General features: G+C 52.3%; 1 protein-coding gene and 1 long non-coding RNA gene across 7 annotated transcripts in view; both read right to left on the reverse strand.

Moving 5' to 3' along the window:
- Positions 1-23,865, reverse strand: part of ZMAT4 (zinc finger matrin-type 4) — a 74,504-nt gene that overhangs the window by 25,366 nt on the left and 25,273 nt on the right. For both annotated transcript variants that reach the window (XM_075523508.1, XM_075523509.1), the window contains exons 3-4: positions 14,307-14,396; positions 4,839-4,995 (exon numbers count right to left, since the gene is read on the reverse strand). In XM_075523508.1, the coding sequence (XP_075379623.1) occupies positions 4,839-4,995; positions 14,307-14,396 (247 nt within the window). The remainder of the gene's footprint in view (positions 1-4,838; positions 4,996-14,306; positions 14,397-23,865) is intronic.
- Positions 18,851-22,494, reverse strand: LOC142420032 (uncharacterized). 5 transcript variants are annotated; one of them, XR_012778682.1, is made up of 4 exons: positions 21,841-22,494; positions 20,417-21,517; positions 20,027-20,214; positions 18,851-19,490 (listed from the first exon to the last, which is right to left on the reverse strand). It is a non-coding gene; the product is annotated as an uncharacterized LOC142420032 (long non-coding RNA). The 5 variants fall into 5 exon arrangements; XR_012778681.1 differs by having other exon boundaries at positions 20,417-20,545; positions 20,663-22,494; XR_012778683.1 differs by having other exon boundaries at positions 18,851-19,487; positions 20,417-22,494.

The following is a 23,865-nucleotide window of genomic DNA, read 5'->3' on the forward strand; positions in this document are numbered from 1 at the left end:
AGGCACCCACACTTTGATCCGTGAGGGCAGCAGCTATTTCCCCCCACAGTTCTCCGTTTTGTAACTCATACCGATGACTGGATCCAAACTGACACAAGATGTTGGAAATGACAAGAGAAATTCATCAGCACTAGTGGTGACAGAAAGCCTCCGAGGGCTACAACCATGTACTGCAGGAGCAACAGAGAAGATTACAAATATTTTGCTGTAGTGATGAGACGTCACTTTCCTATTGTGAAAAACCCAACTGTTAAGGCACTTCTCCCTCTCCTGAAAGCACCAGCAGAGAAAGGAGAGATCTGTATTTCATTCAGATGACAGAATTGAAAGGGAAGGTATAACTCCGTAAGGGAACCGAGAATAGATGTAATTTTCTACAGGATTGGCGAGACAGAAAACCCAGAAAATCAAGCAGCGGTCTGTTGGGAGGCAAAATGCAGTCGCTAGCGTGTCCACGTGCATCTGCAAAACAGATCCGAGCCCTCCCAAAGGCCGGTGACGGATGCTGCAGCTTCAGATGACCAGAAAGCACACCTGGATTATCTGGCAGGAACGGGGAGGAACAGAACTGCCAGGGCACAGAGCAGGATGCACGGTCATGCCTCGCACCGCTTCGTACGCCATGCAGAGCACAGGCTGCTCAGAGTTTGGGACTGAGGCAACCTCCACGGTGAGGAGAGGGAAGTCTGTTCTTTACCAGCTCGGCAGAGTTGAGAGAAACATTTCACCTTGCAGCATGAAACTCACTGGGAAGCCCCCGAGCTGCTCGCGGGTGTAGCATCAGGCAGTGCTCTGGCACTACCGCGCTCGCAGGGAAGAACGCTCAGCACTGACACGCGTCGGACGGCAGCAGCAGAGGAGGCATCTGCAGAAACCTTTCCCTCTGCCGCGTTCCAGCTGGAAACAGATGCGAGTCCAGGGCGAAGCCGCAGGACGCCGTGTCTGGAGAGGAGCTGCTCTGCAACGGTGAAGCCTCGGGGAATTTCTGGCTCCAGGTCCCGGGGCAGCCTTGCAGCACAGCGCGTTTCAGGGCCGATGCCTCCAGGGACCGTGACCAGGAACGGAATTCCAGTGGCAGACGTAAAAATTTCAAATTTTCACCTTTGCTGAGAGTATTACCTATATTTCAATGCACTTCTTTCTTTACTGGAAAATGCTGCTCTTCAAACAGCTCAAGAATTCTTCCTCAATTTCTCCTGCAGTTTCAACTGCATTCATTAGTCTTCGTTTTGTCCCCTAAATTCATTTTGTTATTGTGCAATTTAAAGAGATGCTACGCTCCACAGAGGCAACTGTACGTCTGTGTGAACAAAATGACTCTGCAAAGACAGTCGTGCAAAGAATTTCACAAATTCTTTCCTCCCTTTACACGCAGACCCACTAATTAAGCAAATGGTCAACACAGAATTTCATAACAATTTAGGGTAGCAGAATAAATTTTTGTGCAAGGCTGAAAATCAGACATTGCAATCTGGAGGTTATTACCTACTTTTACTTGCCTACTGCCACTAAAATACCTTTTCAGATTAACTGTACATGTTTAATCTCACCCATAACAAGAGCACTCGGGGAACTCTGAAGACATTTTAAGCTTTTTTTTTTTAATTAAAAGATTATGAGAGTTCAAATATTTGTATGGAGTCTCACTTTTTTTGATCACACATGAAAGTTAAAAAATTACTTGCAAGAGCTTAGGGAAACACCAAATAAAACATTCAGCCCATTTAACCGTCTGAAGGATTACCGTGTTACGATCAGAATAGCAGCCTGATCTCTTTTAAGGACGCTACCCAGCTACACCGCAAGCACGAGCGCGTGCCTCCCGAACCGCCAGCACCCGCTCCTCCGCCACGGGGCTCAGCTGCCCGGGCCCCAGAGCCCCTGAAGGGGTCGATCCCTCAGCAGCAACACGTCGGTGATTATCGGTACCTCTTAATTGCTGCAAGTTAGCAGCTTACTTCTGCACAGATTAACCCTATATTAAATGTTATTTATCTCCTCTAAGGAAATCAAAGGGAAAACAAACCCGACTCATCCCACCACCAGGTGACGTGGAAAGCACCGCGTCCCTGTCCCACAGCTCCAGCGCGGCCAGAGGGGCTCTGGGACCGAGCGCTCCCAGCACCAGGGAGTTACGGGGAACCGCAGCAAGGGACAGCTCCACCACCAGCACTTCCAGCCTCCATCACAGGGGTCTCAAAGCTGAAGCGTCCACAGGCCTTCTGGCAACCAGGGCTTTAAGGACGACGTACAGGAGCCTCTGGAGTGCCCTTCCATGGAGCTGGGGAAGAAAAATGGCTAGATAATCTCAGCGATGAACTCCTATCGAAAACAGCACAGCCACCACTCGAATCCTGCGCAGCCCCCTGCCGCACCGCAGCCAGGCCACGCTGTCGTCGCAGACACGCGTGAAGCCCCGGGGACGGGACGCTCCTCCCCGGGAGCACCCAGCACGCTCGGGGCTGCGCGCGGCCGGCTCCCAGGACTCGCGAGCACCAGAGCCTCTGAAGCTCTGTCTGGGAGACTAAAAGCTCCCCGGTGCCAGCCATGAAGGACTGGGAGAAAAATCCAGTGGAAAAATGCTGGGTGACTCTGTAGGAAGCCCAGAAAAATGCTGTGTCCAAAGGGCACATTTCTGAGAACTACTGGAGAGCAAGGAGGTGCTTATTAATGTATTGCTGCAGCTCCGCTTCATCAGATGAAGTGTCTGGAAGGGCTGATGAGTCCTTGAGTTACTCTTTCCTAGTGATTACTACAGCTGAAGAGCCCATTACTCTCGGAGCACATGGTGCAGCTCACTCAGAGCCTCTGCGAGGCTGATCCAGACCATTAAAAAATTAGACAAAAACACAACGCAAAGTTGCAGCTCTTGGAAAGCCCTGCCTCAACAGGGCCCTACAGCCTCTGTATCCATGGGCAGCGTGGCACGGCTGGTCGCCGCATGGTCTAGCACAGACCCCACAGTAAGTCAGCCTCGGCACCGCTTCAGAGAGGTCTCTAACAAAGGAGAGGGTACGACTGGTTCTCATCTACCTATTGCCAGGCCACGCGCGCCTCCGATTTCATTAACAGAAACGCTGGTTCACCAGAGTCCGAGATCTCCACCGGCACCGGCTGCGCGGAGGTCAGTTCCCTCCTGCCATCGACCAAGAACCACTGCCCAGGGTTTGTCCATCTGCTGTCGCACGGCTCCAGCTCCGCAGGCAGACCCCGAGCTCCCGGCGGCTCCCTCTGACCTGCCCAAACAGCACCAGACCCGCGGGGTCCTGCCCGCAACGACCGTCCCGGAGGTGAAAACAGCGACTCCTTCCCCGCTGGCGGGTGAAGCCGAATCGTCGGCTTACGTGGGAATCGGTCCAAATCGGTCCGCTATTCCCTGAAACCCAGCACCCCCGTGACCCTCAGAAGCTCACCTGGATTTGACCAGAAATACTAGGTTTTCTGGCAGGTCCCTTGGTGCTGGAGGATAACTCGCTGGAAGGCTGCACACAAGGGATGGAGTTCTGACCGCTAATGCAAGCGCTGGACAATTAAATACCATAAGCGAGTACACTGCTTCTCTCGGTGCCCTTGTAATTATTCACCAGCTGCAGAGAAGAGCCTGAGGACTCCTAAGTGAGTCAGCTGCAAACGATCACGTTAGTCCCGGTCAGATCCGTCCTGCTGGCCCGCTGCGGGGACGGCCAGAAGCTGCCAGCACCCCCCGCCGCTGCACCCGCGGGACTCGCAGCCGGTACCCAAAGCACCGGGCAGTTTCCAGATGCACCTCGGTGAACTCTGCCGCACCTTCGCTTCAGCAGCCTTCTGAGAGCGCGCTCGTTAGTTAAAACAAGTAAGCCACCATCTAAAGTGATTCCCCGGGTTCCCTCAGGCAAAGGCGATAACATTTCCCAAGCCAATCCTGGTAAAGGACGAGTGATATTCTGTGCGTCAGCATCTAAACAAGCAACAAAAACCACGCAGACAGCCAACCCCCCTTACCGAATCACATCTAGGATTTGTGCGCATCGTGTTAGGCAGGATGTAAAATGCACAGCTAAATATATATTGTGTTCGGACAGAAGTGCCACTGGTGGTAACACTGAAATACATCTGTCTGCAGGACCGCAGCCCAGTTATCCTGCCTGGTTAGCATGAAGCATATTTTGTTCAAGTATCCTCTGGCCCGACGAGCACAAAGGAAGTTTTGTTTCGCAGTATATTAGCAGTTTGCAGGGACTTTATGGTTAAGCAAACAATAAGATGGTTAAATTATGCGGTTCCAACATTTGACTTTCTAAATGTGAGAGTTAATAGGCTTGCATTATCACAATCACCGTGGAGGAAAGCATGAATACCCATCTGGGCAAAAATCAAAAGACAATCGATCCAACGGTTTTTAAAGACTAGATTTCCCTCTAAGGTAAAAGCAAATGATATGCTGTTCTGTACAGCAACACGAAAGGTTTATTAAATGTATTAGCTGAGCTGTCGAATAACTTCTGATAATTAAAGCCAGGCTTGGCTATTCGGGCCCAGAGGAGAGATTGTCTTCCACCGAGCAAAACATTTCGGAAGCGTGGAGCCAGAGATAGGGCTCTCGTACAAAGGCCAGCCCTGGCTGATAAACCACTGATGTACGTGAACAAAGCAGACAATAATGAGCATCAGCAGTTTTTAAAGGTTGTTATGACAGCAACACAAATGAATAGCTGCTTCTGCCGGCCTTCACCACTCAGCTATCCATTTTCTGCCGCGCAGGCACCGAGCCGGCGCCTCGGCCGTGCCTCCTCGGCACAGCGAGCCCGCTCCGCCCCGCGCCGGACCCTCCTGCTCCGGCTCGCTGGCTCTGGACCTACCTGTGGCCTTTAATGTTGGTTGTTCACCTAGCAACAGTTTTAACCTTTTGGCATGGATTTTCCCTTGGTAATGCGATTCGGCCACCACTGCTGAGGTAAAGGACATGTTACATAGTGTGCAGCATTTGTTCTTATCCACTGAGTCACCGTCACTGCCCTGGGTGGAGACAAAAACACAGACAAAAAAAGAGGTGTATAAGCCCACCAAGCACAGTCACGGAGAAAGAAGAGAGAGGAATCCAGGTTGTTATGCCAAGGCCGTGGTTTCCAAGGGGTTTCCCTTCCTTGCCTCCCCCAGACTTGCTCCTGCCGGGTCCCAGCCCTGCTCGGCCTGGGGATGCCTCCGACCCCCGCGCGCTCCCGGGCCCCCAGCGCCTCCGCTCTCGTTCACGCGCTGGGAGCTCGTCCTGTCGCTTCACGTTCCCCACGGCCGAGAGCCTCATCCTTCACATCCACCGGCCTGCCTCCCGTTAGTCTTCACTCCTATTCTCTGGCTGAGGGAGTCATACAAATCCGGTGCTTTCCCTGCCACCAGACACCGGTGCTTCCTCCTGCCACACGTCTGCAAGAGACCCCAAAGCGGCGGGGGGGGACGGGCAGCCCTCGCTGCAGGTGGTAGAAGCAAATGAACCAGTGGGACTCACGCGGGTCCCCCGAGAAGGATCGCACACCAGCCCCGGACATCCCCTGCCCCTCTGCCTTTGCTCTGCCGTTCTCGAGCCCTTGGAGGAGACCCCCTTATCCCCCCTCCCACAGAGACCCAGACCGAGGGGGAGATCGGCCGGAGGGGCGGGGAGCCCCGGCTGCACCCCCTCTGCAGCCGGGTGCCTGCTCCACCGGGCAGGAGCTCCACGAGGCGCCGGGCCACGGGGCTGCCCATCTGCCGGCCCCTGCGGAGGAACCAGGCTCGTACGTCGCAGCAGTAACCTCCTACCAGCTGCTGGCAAGAGAAAGCCAAAGGCAAGACAGCCTCGTGGCACACGCTAAAGACAGGAATGACCGCTTGCTGCGGCGTTTGCATAAAAGGAACAAAAGAGCAAAACACCTAAAAACCGCATCTATGCTCTGCTCCTTTCCTAGAGGTGGATTTTGAGCTCTTGAACGCTGCCAGATGAAAAAAGGCAATCATAAAAAGTCCAAGACACTTTGCAGGCAATGGTAAAAAACACATCCCAAAAACCAGTGCTGCCTAAACCAAACCCGGAGCCGTGGCCCGTAGCCCTGTTTGAGGATCTGTGCAACGAAACACCTTGGTGCAAAGGTGATACTCCCTTGCGAGATCCCGGGTGTCAGCTAACGGGTGACTGGAAATTTTAGTAAGTTACGAACGTCACCATTCAGTATTTCGGTACCAGCAAGAGGCTCTCGTGGCTGCAGTGATACAAGTAGGGGCCATTCTTTGCAGTTACTAATCGCTGCATCTTTATTTTTATAAGTACGTACCAATTTAATGAGAATACTGTCTCCAACCTTCATTATGGTTATTCTTGTAGGAATAAAAGCCAGCGTGCCTCTGCCCAGCTGTGTAGCTGAGCTTTGACCTTCTACTCTCAGCAAGCCCCGCGAGGAGGAGTCGCAGCTGAAGGCTGCCTGTCCCCACGCTGGGGCGGGAGCCGCGTCACTGTCCGTGTCACCGTACGTCCTGGATCCCGCGGCAGCTCCTGGCACTGCCCCGAGTCCCACCCGGGCACCCGTTACCCCAGGGGGCACCGAGCGTCCCAGCACGACCCCCGACTCCCAGCTCCCGGTCTAGGGCCACCAGCACTTCCCAGGCACAGACGCGTCCGCCGGGACTTCTCCCCGCTCCAACGGGGGGTTCGGCCCCTGCGCGGGGCGAGGCGGGGGCTGAGCGGCGGCAGGAAGGGACCCCTGCCCGGCAGGGAGGAGCCGAGCAGCCAGGGAGCGTTTGGGAGAAGAGCTCACACGCAGCCCCTGGGCCGCACGTCTGTCAGCAAACCAGAGCTGCTGCTGCCAGCAAGTGTTTACGGACAAACAGCTTCCACAGACACAAGGGGAAGCGTACCAACAACCAACAAGCAGGGGAAAAAGCACGTTTGCGCCATTAGTCACAATTAATTATTCAATCCATTCCACAAAGGAAACGGGAATCACATTTAGGGCCATGTATACGTGGCCTCACTTTTCCAAAGATCTCAGTATGCTGTGCTGGCCGCTGAGCACAACTTATGAATTATCTCTTTTGAAAATACTTCTCTGTGCAGAGCAAGACCTTTCCAAAGCTGGGAAATGACCTGCTGCGTGCAGGCAGTTAGCATCCCGGTCCATTCCCTGGACAAGATGCTCAGATCTGGCCCCTGTGCCAGGGTAAAACTCCCTCCAGTGAGAGGCCATCTGGAGACAGTCGTGCACTTTTTTCTTTTTTCCTTTTTTTTTTAAAGCAAGTATTCCAACTGCTGGTATACAGTCAAAACAGAAAATAGTCTGCTTTAGAAGCTGCAATCTTCATTTCACAACAACTTCACAACAAGCTGTAAATGCATTCTGCAATTCATCCCCGTGCAAAGATTCAGGCGCTCGCGGGGGCACACGACCGGTCTCGTGCTGGCCGCGCCCGCGGGGCTGCACCCCGTGCACGGAAAGCACACTGCACAGCTGGAAACGATGCCACGGCTGCAGGGGCAGCGGAGGCCGAGGGCAAGTCAGATGCAGTCCAAAAGCCAGTTCCCCTTCTGCAAATGCCTCGCTTACGTTCATCCACAGAACGAAGGGCCCGGCTCTTCAACTCCCCCACGTAACGGGTGAAACAGCTCCAGCACGAGCACCCACCCCTGCTGTCCTCCCACCGAAGCCCAGCCCGAGCCAGGCTGGCACAGCCGCAGCCGCCGGCCAGCCGCCTCCGGCGCACCCCGACCTGCCCGCCAGCGGCAGGCCCCCCCGGCGGCACCCGACCCCGCGCGACGCGGCATCCTGGGCGGCAGCGCCGGGGGAACCCCCGGGGCTGCGGCAGCAGGGCAAGCCCCGGAGGTGCCCCGAGCCTGCAGCAGCTGTGGGGCAGGAGAGGGGCTCTGCGGTACTTGGAGAGCGAACCGACCACACAGTCGACACCCGACCCACTCATTTCAGGTCATTTTCTCCCCCAAAATAAGCACAATTAGAAAAAGGACCGATTTTCATCACTTTTTGCTGTTGTTGTTAACTATAAATCAACTTAAACCTTAGGGAGAAATCTCAAGAGGTGGTAAGTACTGTTCTGAGTGTAATTTGCACTTCTTTTAAATACGTTTCTCTCAAGATATTTTACGTCTTCAAAGGGAAATCACTTGAAAGTTAAGAGCAGAGTAAAAAATTCCCAGACTCCATTGATCATCAGCGGCGGTAACATACGAAGAGCCTCCAACAGAGCCCGTTTGAAAAGCTGATACACTTCGGTGTTTATGCACCAGGGTCTCTTCCTCTGCCTGGTCTGCTCCTCAGTGACATTTTCTCCTTTCCAACCTACTTTCACAGATAGACTGCAATTAAAAAAGAAAATTAGAAAAAAATTTTAAACCCCCTCAAACACCCTATTTAGAGCCTAAGGTCCCATTTACACCGATCCACAATTCGCTGCGCAGCTTATCCGAGTTCACCCAAGTCTCCGGGCGAGCGCCTCAAAGCCGGGATGGGGATTTGGCCACCAGACTGGCCCTCGCCTGCAGGAGAGGGGTGTCCCCAATTTCCTGGTCGGTCTGAGAGTCCCAGCCGCTGCACAAAGCACAACAGACCTTCCCCATCTAACAGCCAGCCGTTTTTCATATACTAAATGCTGCTCTTTGTTAGGGGGTGTTTGCAGGGGGTGTTTGGGCTCGAGTTTATGAAGCATTTACCCAAGTCTGTAGCATTCGTCAGCAGAATTGCCTCCCTTCCCTCCTCCGCCACCCACACTCCCTGCTCCGAGCCGCCCAGGCGCCCAAGGCTGGATCCAGCCCTGAAGGGTAATTATGCCTTCTCATTTGTCAGCGGCTGTTTTACCTGTAACCAGATGGGCTGGGGGGAACCCGATCCGCACGTCTTTTGTCACCCGTTGAATGACACCGCATTGACAGGATTGTGCAGCCAGCTGGTAAAATAACATTGCTATCAGAACGCCTGGGCAAGACGGCTGGGTGAGCCCAGCCCGAGCCGGGGCACAGGGCTCAGCCAGCCCGCAGCCCGCTCGGGGCAGACGCCTGCTCTCCCGGGACCCTCTGCACCCGCGCGTGCACTCATCCACCTCTCCTCGCCGCTTCTCTTGCTCCCGCACCCAACTCCGTCTAAAGCAGCAGCAGTAAATAGGCACTAACATCTCAATTTAGTTTCCATAAAACCCACACAAGCAACTCTCTAACCCCGTGCTGCATAAAGCCAGCCACTGTGCAAGGAATATTTCTACCATCTGTTTTTGCAGTCTTCTCCAGGCGATCCCTTCTCGCTAACCTTTGCAGAGATGCAGCACTGACAGGGGCGAATGGCCTCACATAAACCGAAGCACAACGACACACACCATGGCCTCAGAGATAAAGCATCCGTTTCCCAAAGCTGACATCGCTCATCTTCCCCCCACTCTGTAGCTGTGCCGAGCCAGCCTAATTTATAGGGCTTCTTTTTGCAATATTATAAACTTCAAAGCAAGTCTCGTACATCCAACAGAATTAACTTCAGTTATTCAGATGCCTGTTAACAAGCTGCTAAAAGGCATAATCCTCACACAGGACCAGGCAGTTGCAGTCCTTTGCTGGATGTTCCTTAAGTAATCCTCAGGAAGAGTAAGGATTTTTATTCCACAGATACAAATCTGCTGCCTTCATTTCCTAGGTTTTATTAAGAAGAAAAGATTATACAAAACCTTGAAACACAGCAATATAAAACAGAGCACTCAAGGCACTGCAAAGTGTCTTTTAAATTTGAGTTAATTTTCTGCGCATGAAGGTGTTGCTGCTAAAGAGCTGTTTTCCGTAACAGCCTATGTGAAATTTAGACCACTTCCATTTTGGAGCCTGTTCTTCTGGTGGTACAAGCAAAGAGCAAGTACCAGTTTAGGGCTATCTCAATATGAAACGCTCGTTAATTCTTGGAGGATCGCAGGACCTACAGGTTCTCCGAAGCAAAGCTGGCCCTAAGTTAAGTAAGGGGCACGTTCGACAAGGTCCGCACACGTCCCACCGTCCCCGCTCTGGCAGGGACAGAGCCACGGGCAGCTGGGCGAGGACGGGGGCGACTCCGCAGCTGGAGACCCCGGCTTCCACCGCTCAGCGGTGGCTCAGTGGGTATTTAGAGCCGCGCAGGCGAAGCCCTGGGGACGCGGGAGGACCGGAGCGCAGAGCGCACGGCGGGGCACGCGGCGGAGCGCCAGCGGGCTCTGCCCCGGGGGCGGGTTGGGGCGTCCCCCCGGGCACTGCCCAGGGCAGAGCCCCTCACAGCAGCAGCAGCTCTCGGCCAGTCCCAGCCTTCTGTCGGAGAGTAAGTTAAGTCTTCCATCACTAATTTCTTTCATTGAAACCAATACCTGACCTTTTGGTTGATAACCTCTGACCAGGTACAAAACACACAGTAAGAACGTTGGCTCTGAAACCAGACATTTCATCTTAGTTACAGTGTAATCGCTGAAGATTTAAGTTATAGCATGCAGTAAATTTTGCACTAGAACCTATAAAAACGGTGATTTCCTTGCTGATTGGGAACTGAAGCCGAGCCTCCCAAGGCAGCCGCCGGCACCGTTTGTGCCTCAGAGAGGCACAGCTCTTAGAATCACAGAATCGTTTAGGTTGGAAAAGACCTTTAAGATCATCGAGTCCAACCGTTGACCCAGCACTGCCAAGCCCACCACTACACCATGTCCCTAGGCACCACATCTGCACGGCTTTTAAATACCCCCAGGGATGGGGACTCTACCACTTCCCTGGGCAGCCTGTTCCAACACTTGATAACCCTTTTGGTGAAGAGATTTTTCCTAATATCCAGTCTAAACCTCTCCTCGTGCAACTTGAGGCCATTTCCTCTCATCCTATCGCTTGCTACCTGGGAGAAGAGACCGAGACCCACATCTCCAGCGCTGCCTGGCAGGACATGTGTTACCCTCAGCAACAAAATCTAATATCCTGCTATCTTCCCTCAAACAATTTATCCTTGCTTTCTTGACCCCTTTCTTTTTCAAGGAAGATGATGCTGGTTAAAGCAATTTACTATCTCATAGTACAAATAGGGCTAGAAAGAATTTGAAGGCTTTTCTCCCATCCCAAAAAATATGTTTCGTAGCACATCAGAACTTTTCATCATAAGGGTAGTGAGAAAAGGCTGATTAAAACTAATTCACCAATCCTGGGACTTGAGGCTATGACTCCGAACTCCAGCATGGCCCTGACCCAGGCTGCAACCTTCTCCGATTACTTTCAGCTGAAATGTTAAGCGGAAATTTAAAATGAAAGGTCAACAATCCCTCAGTACACCAAAGACATGAGGTTTTTCCCCTCCCCCACAAAAAATTAAAACAATAACGAACAGCCCAACAACTGCGTCGTATTCAGTGCAAGACTAATTGTATAAGCCTCGTACTTCTTACTAGGAAAGGATAATGGGAGTTTGGGGAATGCAGAGTATTTTTATAGTCCTCAAACACCAGCAACCACTACCCTCTGCCTCACTGAAAGGCCAGGTAGCAAATGCTCTGCTGAGCCTGTGGCACCGAGAATCTACAACTGCAGCCGCTTCTTCCTCTTGCCACGTGGAAGACAGCCAAGGTGTTCCGTCTTGTGGTCAAAAGGATACAAATCTAATGGCATACAGTCACGTCACAGTGCAGCTTTTGATGAAAAAAAGGCTAATCTTCCCTTTTTAGTTGCAGATGCTTCTACACAGAAATTTAATTGCTTTTCATGGATTGTGTCTAATATTCGTTAAAGTTGGCGTGCCGTGGATTGACCGAGGCTGCTGGGTACCTGAACTGGGCAACGCAGCTGCGCTCCGCACGGGGCAACGGTTATCGCGCAGCGTTAGAGATGTCCTAAGTATTTCTGTCCTCTTTAAATGCAAAGGCTTGGCTAATACCTGATCAGCAACAGGCCTGCTTTGAGCTGTAAATGTTGGCAGATGTTCCCTGCTGTATTTTTATAACATAAATAATTTTAGAATGTAGGTCTTGCATAGCCTATCATTCAGCCAGTGCATAAGGACTTGTTAATTCATCCCCCACTAAGGGCTGCCCTTGGCACAATCAAGCAGCAGCAAACATAGAATTACATTACTTTTCGCCGTTGCCTTTCACAAAAGAAATGGGAAGTAGTTCAGCTTCGACTTATTTGAGGTCTGTTTGGTTCTCTGTCTACCATATCCTTGTGCTACGGTGTACACGCAGCCGTGCCGTTTCCTGTTAGATGTAATGAAGCTCATCAGAGGACCGCGTTCCAAGTCTGTATGTGCATGTCCGCTGTACCTTTCACATTCTGTAATTAATAACTCAATAAAAATACTGGAAGATTCTGTTGTTAAGGGGTAGACTGCATCTGCAATTACCTTGTGTGCAACATAAAAGTTCCACTAAAATTTTAATTACTGTGTGAAGGAACTTTCAGATTCCTTTGGCATGCTTCTCCCTTTAATTAGAAGATATCTCACTAAATATTGATAGCATTAAGCCACAGTCACACTCCCATGGATCTGAAATGGTTTGGATGCTATCTGCTGGGAACCTCATCAACAGCTCTCACACCAGCCCCAGAACATGGGAAAGAGCTGAATGAATAATTCACTGTGAATCAGTCCCTTATAAATTTAGTCTCCTTTTATTGCCTGACAAACGGCTGCGAGCTGGTCCAATTTCCTCAGGTTTGTTTGTTTATTTGAATGCAATTGAGGAACCCGATGGCAATTTTTTAAAACTGCAGACTGACCTCAAGCCTTTGTGAGGAGCCTTTCGGATGCAGCACTCCGTTTTCATCGACTCTCGGAAAAAATGGGGTTGGAAGAGACCTCCGGAGGTGACTCTGCTCTGCAGCGACCTCTCCGCTCACCCCAGGGGCTCTCGGGGGGTTTCGGCCACGATGCGGCGATGACACCGCAGGCGTCCCCTGACCTCCCGCCGGCTGGAGGGCACGGCACCACCGCCCCGGCACAACAGCTCCACGCGCAGCACCGCCATGGCGAGCGTGCGTACGACAGCTCAGCTCCGTACCCGGCACCGCCACACCGAGCGTACATACAACAGCTCCGTACCCGGCACTGCCGCACTGGGCATACCCGACAGCTCCGTACCCGGCACCGCCGTGCTGGGCATACCCGACAGCTCCGTACCCGGCACCACCACACCGAGTGTACATACAACAGCTCTGTACCCGGCACCGCCGTGCTGGGCACACCCGACAGCTCCGTACCCGGCACCGCCACACCGAGCATACATACAACAGCTCCGTACCCAGCACTGCCGCACTGGGCATACCCGACAGCTCCGTACCCGGCACCGCTGTGCTGGGCATACCCAACAGCTCCATACACGGCACCGCCACACCGAGTGTACATACAACAGCTCCGTACCCGGCACCGCCGTGCTGGGCATACCCGACAGCTCCGTACCCGGCACCGCCGTGCTGGGCATACCCACAACAGCTCCATACCCGGCACTGCCGCACTGGGCATACCCGACAGCTCCGTACCCGGCACTGCCGTGCTGGGCATACCCGACAGCTCCGTACCCGGCACCGCCGTGCTGGGCATACCCGACAGCTCCGTACCCGGCACCGCCATGCTGGGCATGCCCACAACAGCTCCGTACCCGGCACTGCCGCACTGGGCATACCCGACAGCTCCGTACCCGGCACCGCCGTGCTGGGCACACCCGACAGCTCCATACAGGGCACCGCCACACCGAGTGTACATACAACAGCTCCGTACCCGGCACCGCCGTGCTGGGCACACCCGACAGCTCCGTACCCGGCACTGCCACGCTGCACTGCTCCCCAAATGCTGGCCGGGCGGCAAGTCCTGCCCTCTGCCCAGTGACCCTCGCCCTCGGGAAGGGAGTCGCATACTGAAAGTTGGGTGAACGTGTCTGGAAGCGACCCGAGCGCTGCTTCGAGCAGAGCAACTCCAAAGCCCCTGCCAGAGCCGCTGCAGAGCAGCCTTCACGATGACCCCAAGCACCCGAAGGCACAAGCCTCCTGCAGCCATCGCCCTGCCTCACCTGCGCACAGGAGCTCACCAGCAAAAAACGAGCCGTTGCACTTAAACTGTGAAAATGCTGGATATTTGCTATCAGCATATTTTTTTTCCTATGAAAGAACATTCGAATAACTAAAAATGCAATTACTGTTGCTGATGCACATAATATTTCTTGTATAGCTTATTGAAAATTATTTCCAGTTACTTAGCATTTCAGCTAATCTAAATGTTACCTCTGGGTACCTGATCATCTGTGGCTGTTAACAGAAAAAAATGTTGTAACACAAAGTCAATGATTCACAAAGCAGCTGAGTAAACAGGGACTTAAATTATACCCACGTTTTCTGACCGGAGCTTTTTAGCTGGACAGCCTCCATCTATGGGATGAAGCATATAATAGAGACGAACTTTGCTGGCATGTTTCCGACTCTGGAAAAAAAGAAAAGAAAAGAAAAGAAAATGCAAGAAATGAAGTTACAAAAAGCAAGAGACTGTATTGCTGTGCATACAACACTAATCTGCAGTAAGATTTCACATCCCCCTGATATATGCATCCAACGTGGGAGGAGAAAAGGGGGAAAGACCCAGGTGAGGAACACTTGCATTTCACAGAGGCTTCACAGAGCTCTCCACCAAGCTGCAATGAACTGTGGAATGATTACGACACCTGCCATTAGCAGGAGAACCCGTCCACCCTCGCCACTCTGCGCTAAGTCCTGCAGCCCCCGGGAGGCACAGCGGGAACAAAGGCAGCGAGAGAAGAGCCACATTGGTTATCAGCCCATTTCCATAGCGGGAGAGATTGAAAAGATGAGGGTTATTTACCTTCAAGCAGAGACAGGATGGCATGGTGAGGGATCAGACACACGCGCACAAACAGAAATCCACAGTTCCTACACTTACAGAAGAATAAAATACATAAGGGGTATAAAACCTCACTCTCTAGGAAATAAGCCAACTGATACCTGCCAAAGGTTTGAAAGAAATTTCTCCCACGGGTAAATTACCAGGTAATTGTGCATTATGAAACGTAATGCTTTCCTCATACACAGCCGGTGCTGGCCCTGCAGAGAGGGGATAAGGACTACATGGGGCCTGAGCCTGAGCCCCTTCTCCTCTCTCGAGCATTTCTAAGGGGAGCTGAACAGTAAAACCTTCCGGACGGCCACAGAAACGGGAGGGTTTGTGCTCCGGGTTAAACAGTGCCAAGCAGGCAAAAGCCCAGGCTCGACCTGATCTTTGCTGCTGCAGGAACCAGCCCAGGAGCCCGGGCACCGCCGCGGGGTCCTTCTGCTTTCCAGAGCCCTGCCCAGCGTCACCCTCCACCATCCCATCCATCCCAGAGGAGGGATGCAGACCGCGCTTTCCAGCACCCGCGGTGGTCACCAGTCCCAAAACCCGCTCTGCTCCTTCACGCCAAACGCCAGTAAGCAGCCCCTTCAGCCAGAGGGCTGGCTTCCCGCGGCACAGCGGAGCAGGTACTTCTTGTACTTCCCAAGAAAGGCACCGAGTGGGCACGTGCTTTTCAGACGTTATGTATATCACAGGAAAATTTTCAGGGGACCTGTATTTTTGCAGAGGGATCAGGGCGAGCTGACGAGGAGGGATGCCTGGAGGAGACTCTTCCCTGAGGGATACACCAGGCAGCACGGGCAGGGTTCCCGTGCCTGCGGGCACAACCAGAGCTTACCAGCAGGTGAGGAGAAGGAGAGACGGAGAGGTGTCCTGGTCGTGCCAGCATCAACAGACAAAGCAACCCGTGCGATTTGCAAAGTGTAAAGGAAGATTTAAAAGCTTCTACAGCAGGAGCACAGAGGTAAACCTTCAAAACACTAACCTGCAGTCAGCTCTCCTCTTCCAGTAGAGGTAAGGGGGGGAAAGACTGCAACTACTAAATACCTGCATCCAGAGCCCAGACATGCACGGCAGCTATTATTATGCAAATGTTTTCTCTGAATCTCCATTTCTGATTGCCTCATGGAACAAAGGCACCATAATATTATAATTTCAGATCACAGATTTGCAATTTTAAAATATTAAATTATCATTAGCATGTTCTGGAACATTCTTTTTCCTGCGGTGCGAACTTGGAGCTAAATTTGCAGAGAACTATATTTGTATGCATAAATGTGACTATGCAATGATTTTTTTTAACGGTGCAAATCAGTCAAGATAAATAATGTCAAATATCTTTCCCTAACGCGTCTTCCTGCACGCATTTAGAAAACGTGACCCACTGTAGTCAGAGCTAAGCGCAGGAAACCCCAAAAGCTTCAGCTATCAGCGATTAGCAGTCCAGACAGCAACGGCGTAATTAAGAAATGACAAAATAAACGTTTGCCATGCAAAGGGCAGATGTGCGAAGTCGCTCTCGGAGCCTGGCAGCGCTCCTGCTTTCTGCCTGAAGGGACGCGCAGCCGGTTTCACCTCGTGGAGGTGGGCACGCCGGGAAGCCCCTGCCCGGGCAGGGCGCGGGAGGCGGCGACGGCTGGCCCCTTCGCTCAGGGCAGGGGACAGGACGAGCCACCACGGTCCCCGGCCCCGCATGCTATGGATGGAGGAGAGTCACACACACCGTAAAGGCGACCGTAAAGAGCTTTTCAGCTGAATTCCTTTACTGAACGTTGACACCCCTGGGAGCAGCCAGCCAGCCTCAAATCATCCTTCCCACAGTCACGAGGCTCTTCCCTCGGGTGAGTTAATCCAGCATGTCATGATGCCTACTTGCGCACAAGTACAGCCTGCTGAATTTAGAGGTTAAAAAGTTTGTGGGTTTTTTGTTGTTTTTTGCAAGATGGAAAGGCAAGATTTTAACAGTAATCATTTTTAGTGTTCTTTTCCATGGCACTCAGCTGTGCCATAAATGATGTCCAAATGTCAGCAGCAAAGCCTCAACCTTCTGTAAAGCACCTCTCACCTTTATTTATGCACTTGGTCGGGTTTATGAAAGCTAAGGTAAAGAAATAACTTATGTTTGGCATAATTTAAAACTACATAGCTCCTTATGCAGCCTTATTATCCTACGGTTATAAAAGCGGAGCTTAAAATCATCCCTGGCCTTTACAAGTATGTAGCGAGCATCTCATTCCCTCTCAGGGAGCGGAGGTAGCACAGCCCATTTGTCACCCATTTTATCTTTGGTATTTTCTACATTTACATGTGTATTTATCATCCTAACACCAAGGCAAGAGCGAAGTGATTATTCTTAGCGTACTGCTCGCAAACAGCCTTGCGGGTTATCTTTTCCCCTCCGCAAGGCAACTTGAAATCTGCAGCTCTGAGGCACAAGAAGGGCAAGTGCCAGGGAGGGGGTGGCAAGTCCCGGCGGCAGCACCGCCGCTGCCGCGCAGCAGGGACTCGCCACGCTCCGGAGCCAGGCTCCGCCATCCCCTTCAGAGCTCGCGTGTTTGAAGGAGCTCCGGAGGACACGGCCCCGGGAGCACGCCCGAGAAGAGCGGAGGCACGGCGGCGAGCGCTGCCGGAGCATCACTGCCAGCCCGCCGGCCAGCCCGCCCGGGCAGAGCAGGTCCCTGCAGGACAGCTCGCGGCAGGGGCTGGCGTGGCCGGCGTGGCCAGCTGAGCACCTGCTGGCAGCTGCCACCCGAGTCACTGCAGATGCACGGGGAAAAGGGGCCACAGGAAGAACCGCGTCCAGGAGACAGGAAACTGGGATGAAGTGGGATCAGGGCACATCCAGCTCCCGTTTTGATCCGTCTCACCGCACATGCAAGCCTTAGGAAAGACAAAACGTTGACACGTCCATGAATCCATGGTCTGGAACAAGAACACTGCCTTTGGAGATACCTGCCTGTTCACCAACAGCCACCACAACTTTATCTTAGGGTGCACTAAGAGAGTATTTCTGTGCCTGTGAATGTTTTGTAGCTTTACAAAGCGCTACGCCAAAGGCATTTTCACTTAAATTCTCTGTCTCTAGTGTCTGAAAGCAACTCCTTTAGAAGGCAAGAAGCCTAGCTTAATACTATATGCTTTAAAAACAACCCTCTCTGTGCAGGGAGGGGAGGGAAGCTTAGAAAGAGCCTGTTTTCACATAGCAACTGCAGTCTTCTGCATTGCAAGCTCATATGCTATTGTAAGAAGGCTCATCAATAAAAGTAAATAAATGGATCATTTCTATCTATATCAAATCTACTTTAATACAGAGGATTGTGGCAGAGGCAGCAGAGTTCCGGCAATTCAACCCTAAAACATAGAAGGGCAAAGCAGAGCTAAATTGTGCTATGAAATGCAATTTGGTGTTGCATAAATCAAGTTTTGCAGCACACTTCTGCCCAGAGCGAGCAGCAGTGCGGTGAGGAGACAATTACGTCTCTGTGGGAGCGGCGGCAGCTGGCAGGACCCCGGGAGCCACGGATGAGCCGGTTTCAGACGCAGAAGCCCTGCTCGCCCTGGCTCACGGAGGGTTTGCTCGCCGCCATCGTAACTTAACAGCTTCTCTGTAAATTCACCACCAGCAGCAACGTCCCTGGGGAGGACGGAGACGCGTCTCCCTTTACAAGGCCAGAAGTCCCCGGTGGAGGCTTTAGCCCGGGCTTTGCTGGGCCCCACAGATGCGCAGATCCCTGCTTCCCCGGTCTGCCCGGGGTGTGCGGGGAGCCCCCCCGTCAGCGGGAGCTCGGCAGCCCACGGGGGCCCCGGGATCTGCTCCCACCTTGCACCGCTGATTTAAGCTGACCTGACAGTCTAAAACATTGCACCACCTTGTGAGGGACTTCCCGTACCCCCAGCCACCTCGCCAGGTTCAAATCAACCCTTTCTGCTGCCTTCCTCACGCTGCGCTTGCAGCTGATCTAATTTCCCTATTCCCCATAGCTCCCTTTATCATCTGCTTGTTCACTCCTCTGCTGGCAGCATCCCGCGTTCGGTCGCTCTGCCTCTCCCCTCCTGCTCCCCCTCCTCTGTGCCCCGTTCTCCAGCCACAGACCAGCGACCCTCCGCGCCGGGGCCGTGCCGAGCGCAGGCAGAGACACAGGTGGGAGGTGAAGAAGGGAACTGCAATGGCAGCCCGAACGGCTGTGGCTTCCCTTAGTTTGTAATGAATTCTTTTTCAGAAGCCTGTCGGTTGGATTTTAATCCTTTTAGCGTGTACTGTGTTGATTTTTTTGTATGCTGGCAGTCTAATTAAATTGCCATGAAACATGCAGTCATATGATTACACCAACTTTATTATCTGTATTGGCTCTACTTGTAATCTCATCAAAAGAGATAAAGTTATTTTGGCCAGACCCAGTTCTCTAAACCTCATGCAGAATACCAATTACATTGTCCCCCTGAAGCTACGCACCCGAGTCCCTTTCCAGGGCCTGTTCTGCTCAGGAGCCATGCCAAGTTAGGAGGGCTCCGCTCCCCGCGGTCGTCCCCCGGTGCTGCCGTGCCTGGCTCCGCGCTCGCCTTCCTCCTAGAAACTTCCTCACTTTCCAAGTCCCGTGAAGGATCAGCAGTGACGACGCAGAGCACATGGCCAGCTCTTTTCAAGCACTTGCCTGCAAATTACTGGACCTGCTGACTCAAAAAAACCAACATTCTAGATTTCATAATCGCTGCCTAACAAACTTCCAAATTTCTACTGGAACAGAACCAATTTATTCCTCATTCTGTGATATAACAACATCCTCTGCTTTTTTTTAAATAGAGGACAGAAGTATTTTCAGCAAACGCCTTCCCTTTTTTGCCTCTTCTACCCACACGACCAGCAAACACTACTGTCGAGATCCCCGTTGTTCGTCGCAGAGACAAACTCCCGTCTGTTATTCCAGACGCTGCTGGGTGCCAATGTCCTTTTTCTCCCTTTGTAATTTTTGCAAAGCCTCATTTATAATTTACGGTCATTTCTATCCACTTCCCCTTTTTCCTCCGTGAGTTAATTTTTTAAAAAGCGTCTACTCATGCTTGTGCCTTTCTGGGCACAGAGATACGTGTCTGTAATCCCCAATTGCACACAGCTGAATTTTCACCCCCGTGAAACTGGCTTCTTCAAAGCAACAGGTAGACCCATTACCAGTTTGGACGTTGATTTGCTTACACGTAAAGGCAATTACTGATGTCTGTTCAGCTCAGCAACCGCTAGCTCATTTCATTTTCTCTAAACCCGTGATCATTTCTCCCTGCTCGCCAAGCTGACCCTGACGTGGATCCCCTCGCCGGGGACACCAGCAGCCTCACGGGACGGGTGTGCGTGGCTGGGAGCGGTTCACAGGCCCCAGCGGCTTCTCCCAAATCTTGATCACTGCAATTTCAAAATTGCGAAAACACCACTTCAGAAGCTCCAAGTAAAACAAACAGCAGCGACCTGCTGCACCCAACGCCAGCGACTCGCGGGGGGCGAGGGGGGCTGCCGTGTCTGCCGCTCCGGAATCGCACGGGGCCAAAGCGTCCAGTTCAAGCCTGACAACTTTAATTATAATCAACATTGTTGTTGCTTCACTCACCTTCATAAGAGAAAAATCTCACCCGCTAGATCCTCCTCTCCAGCGTTAGCTCAGAGCTCCTGTTGCCGCATGAAACGCGTTTCCTCCAGGAGAGCTCAGAAACACCCTTTCCCGTCCACCTCCCTTCTGCTGCGCTTGAAATATTAAAGCTGCAAAGAGCCGGAGGGGGCTCACGCCGCCAGCCCAAGGGGCCCTTGAGAAAAGGGTTTCCAAACTGTGCTCGTTCAACAGAAAAGAAAATACCACCTTTGCTTTTTTCACCCCGTGCAGTCCCCATCACACAGGCAGACCAGGCGGATGGCTCCGGTACCCCGCGAGGGTGGGTCCCACGGGTACCTACAGGGCATCTCCCACGCTGGAGTTATCACCCCGGGACCCAGCCCTGCCCTCTCACAGCTGCTGACCCAGACGGATCCAGGCTCGGCTCTGCAGCTCCCCGCACGATAGATACCTGCAGACTGCCAGAACAGCCAGGCGTGAATTGTCTGTCCGGGAATCACCGTTTCAGCTATGTGATCTTTAATTTTACCGCTTCCTATATTGATTTTGAATGTAGTCAAAGCACCTCTTGTCCTACACACCGCAGCACACCCTGCGGAGAGGAAAACAAGTCTCTCTACGGGCTGTTGCTGGAGCAGCACGGCACCAGCAGCAGGGCTCCGCACCCGGCTCGCAGGCTGCCGGTGCCCGCGGACCTGCCCAGCACCCGGCACCCCCCGGGATTGCCCGCAGGCTTCTCTTCCTCCCCAAATGCACCGAAAGTCCCTTCTCGCTTCACGTCCTCACCTTTCTTCTGCAGGTGGACCTTACACCTGAGCTAACGCAACCGTGAATTTACTTCTCCATTGGTGTTCAGGGATTTTTTCCAGGCAGGGCACCCCCCTGTGAGTGGGCCAAGGGAAAGGAGATACGGGGGACAGAGCGAGTGAGCCAGGAACCTCCAAAATGTGCTTCGCTCGGCAAGCTAAACCCTTGCTGTTTGCCCGCAGCCAACTGACGTCAAGCGGCTGCAGCTCGGGTTTCTCAGCTCAGGCCACTCCGCCGCTGGGTACCGATGCTCGAGGTGTGGATGAGCTTTGCTGCTGGTAGAGAACTATCGTCCTGGTAATCAAGTGGGAAACAGAAGAGTTAACACAATCAAGAACGTCTCCTCCCCGCCCAAGTCGCCCAGCACCGCGCTCTGCGGAGCAGCACGCACCAGCCGCCGCTGTTCCCATTCTATCTTTACACGTCTGAAACAAATCACTTCTAAAGCACATCAGCGCCAGTCACTTCGGAGAGCCCGCTCAGCCCCGGCGCAGCGCGTGGGCGGGTTTTGTCACAACACACAACGATAACTAAAGACTCTGCTTTCAAACACCTGGAACCCAAATCCAAACACGGGTTGCGAGTTTAAAACATTAAAGAAAAGCAGGAGTGAATACCTGGAACAAACAGGGGCCCTCCTATGCATCGGGAGCAGAAAGGGGCTGCCACGGGAAAGCGAGAGCTGCAGGGACTTCTCCTGGGGACCCGTCCTGGGTGACAGAGCAACGTTTCATCGCTTTTATTCCATGGAGGCTTAATGTGACGTCCCTTGTGCCTCTCCATCACTGCTGACCTCGGGGTCTCATCCCCGGTGGATCTTACCTCTGCTCTGAAAGTACCTTTGAACTTCAGCTATTTTTAGCCAGGAAGGAGACTGCACAGAGGTACCTTGGAAGGGAGCTGTATGAGAGGGCTTTATCTGCTCCGCTGTTGCTGCTATTTAGTGATAGATGTTGACACTGGGAGTGCATTAAAAATAATGTTTAGCCATTAATGTTGACAACAGCGTAGTAACAGAGCGCCTTGCAAAGTACCATTTAATCTACACTGGCTTCCTGAAGCACACTGTGATCCAGCAGCTAGTACTGCCCAGGTGGGTATATGCTTACAGCACGCAGAAAAGGGAAGAGGCAGCACGAGCACCTCACCATAAAACACCGACATCTGCATATCTCTCCCATATACGATGTGTGGCCATGCTTACCTCAACGTATTTTAACTGCTGCTGTAAGACGGCACTACATGAACTGGGTACCAAGCCAATCTGCAGAAGGTCTATATGTGCACATACAGAAAACAGAACAGTGCCTTCATCATCTTTGCAACTGAACCACAAAAACGCCTTCTTTAGCCTGATTTTTTTTTTCCTCCCCAAGCCAAGGTTCTCCTACCAAACACCAGCACAATCTGCAGAGTAACAGCAATGTTTGAGCAGCCACTAGAAACCATATAGCATGTGTACACCACGGCAGAGCAGATTCTCAGCAGTTCTGGGGAAGGACATAGGAACAACAGGTAGGGCGTCCCCTCCTCCTCCATCCTCTGAAGTTTTGACAGGTTACTCTCAATAAAGCAAGCCAAAACATCGCAGGTAAGTAGCAGCAATGGCAGAACATAGGAGAGAGGGCGTTGCTAGCAAACATTGGCATTCCCTTCGATAACGCACAGCTAACGTCAGCAGACTCCCCGACACACGAGAGCCCTGCGTAGTCTTTATTTCCAGCTGAAGCGCGTCCTTTCCGCTCCTCCGTCCTGGAAATGCCTGCAGCATCTCGCGCGGGGAGCTGGCACCAGACACAGAATATTCCAGCTCCTTGTGTTCTAGTGCAGCATTTATTTTGTTAAATAGAGTATATGCTCTTCCACTGCATTAATATTTCAGACACAGGATTGCCTTTCTGAGCACACACATCTTGATCCTTAAGGCACTAATGTGCCAACAGTAAACAATGTTTGTTATTCCTTCAGACAAGCCATCATTTTATGCAGTTTCCCAGAGAAGGACGGCCCACTGGAAGCAGATTAACCCGAGCACCGCTCCAGCCCCGCGCAGACAAGGAGTATTGACGAGGCTGTCGATACCGCTCGCCCGCTTCGCTCCAGAGACAGGGTGAGAAATTCCAGAGAGCACTTGGCTCCGGAGACGAGCCAAAGGGCACGGCACTTTATTTGTTCTCCCCAGCTTCCTCTGCATTTGAATTTTAATACACTTTGCCTCTGCCCTCCCCCTGCCTCTCAGGCTCCACCGCAAGCATTTAAGCATCGTTCCTTCATCTCACAAGGTGAGCCAACATTTGCACGACACCTTCCCGGGCTTCTCTTCTGACAGACCCGGTGTGCTTTTTCATTTAAAATGAAGAAATAAAGTACCATCTGAACACCTGAAGCAATAAAGATTACAATGGCGAAAAGTATTATAGCAGCTTACGGAGCAAATGTGGTGATGAATATGCAGCTCAGGGTGGAATCCGAGAGCAACTTTGCATATTTGGTAATTTTCCTGCAGGATTTTCAAGGAGAAACTTGAAAATAAATGGTAACATCTTCCTAAAGGCTGTGAACACTTCTATATAGAGATGAGGACTTGGAGCTAACAAAGAAAGCTTAGCTTTTGAAATTTATGGAGCAGCTCACCAAAGGAA

Source organism: Mycteria americana, chromosome 23, assembly GCF_035582795.1.
Source record: "Mycteria americana isolate JAX WOST 10 ecotype Jacksonville Zoo and Gardens chromosome 23, USCA_MyAme_1.0, whole genome shotgun sequence".
In the NCBI taxonomy this organism is placed as follows: Eukaryota; Metazoa; Chordata; class Aves; order Ciconiiformes; family Ciconiidae; genus Mycteria; species Mycteria americana.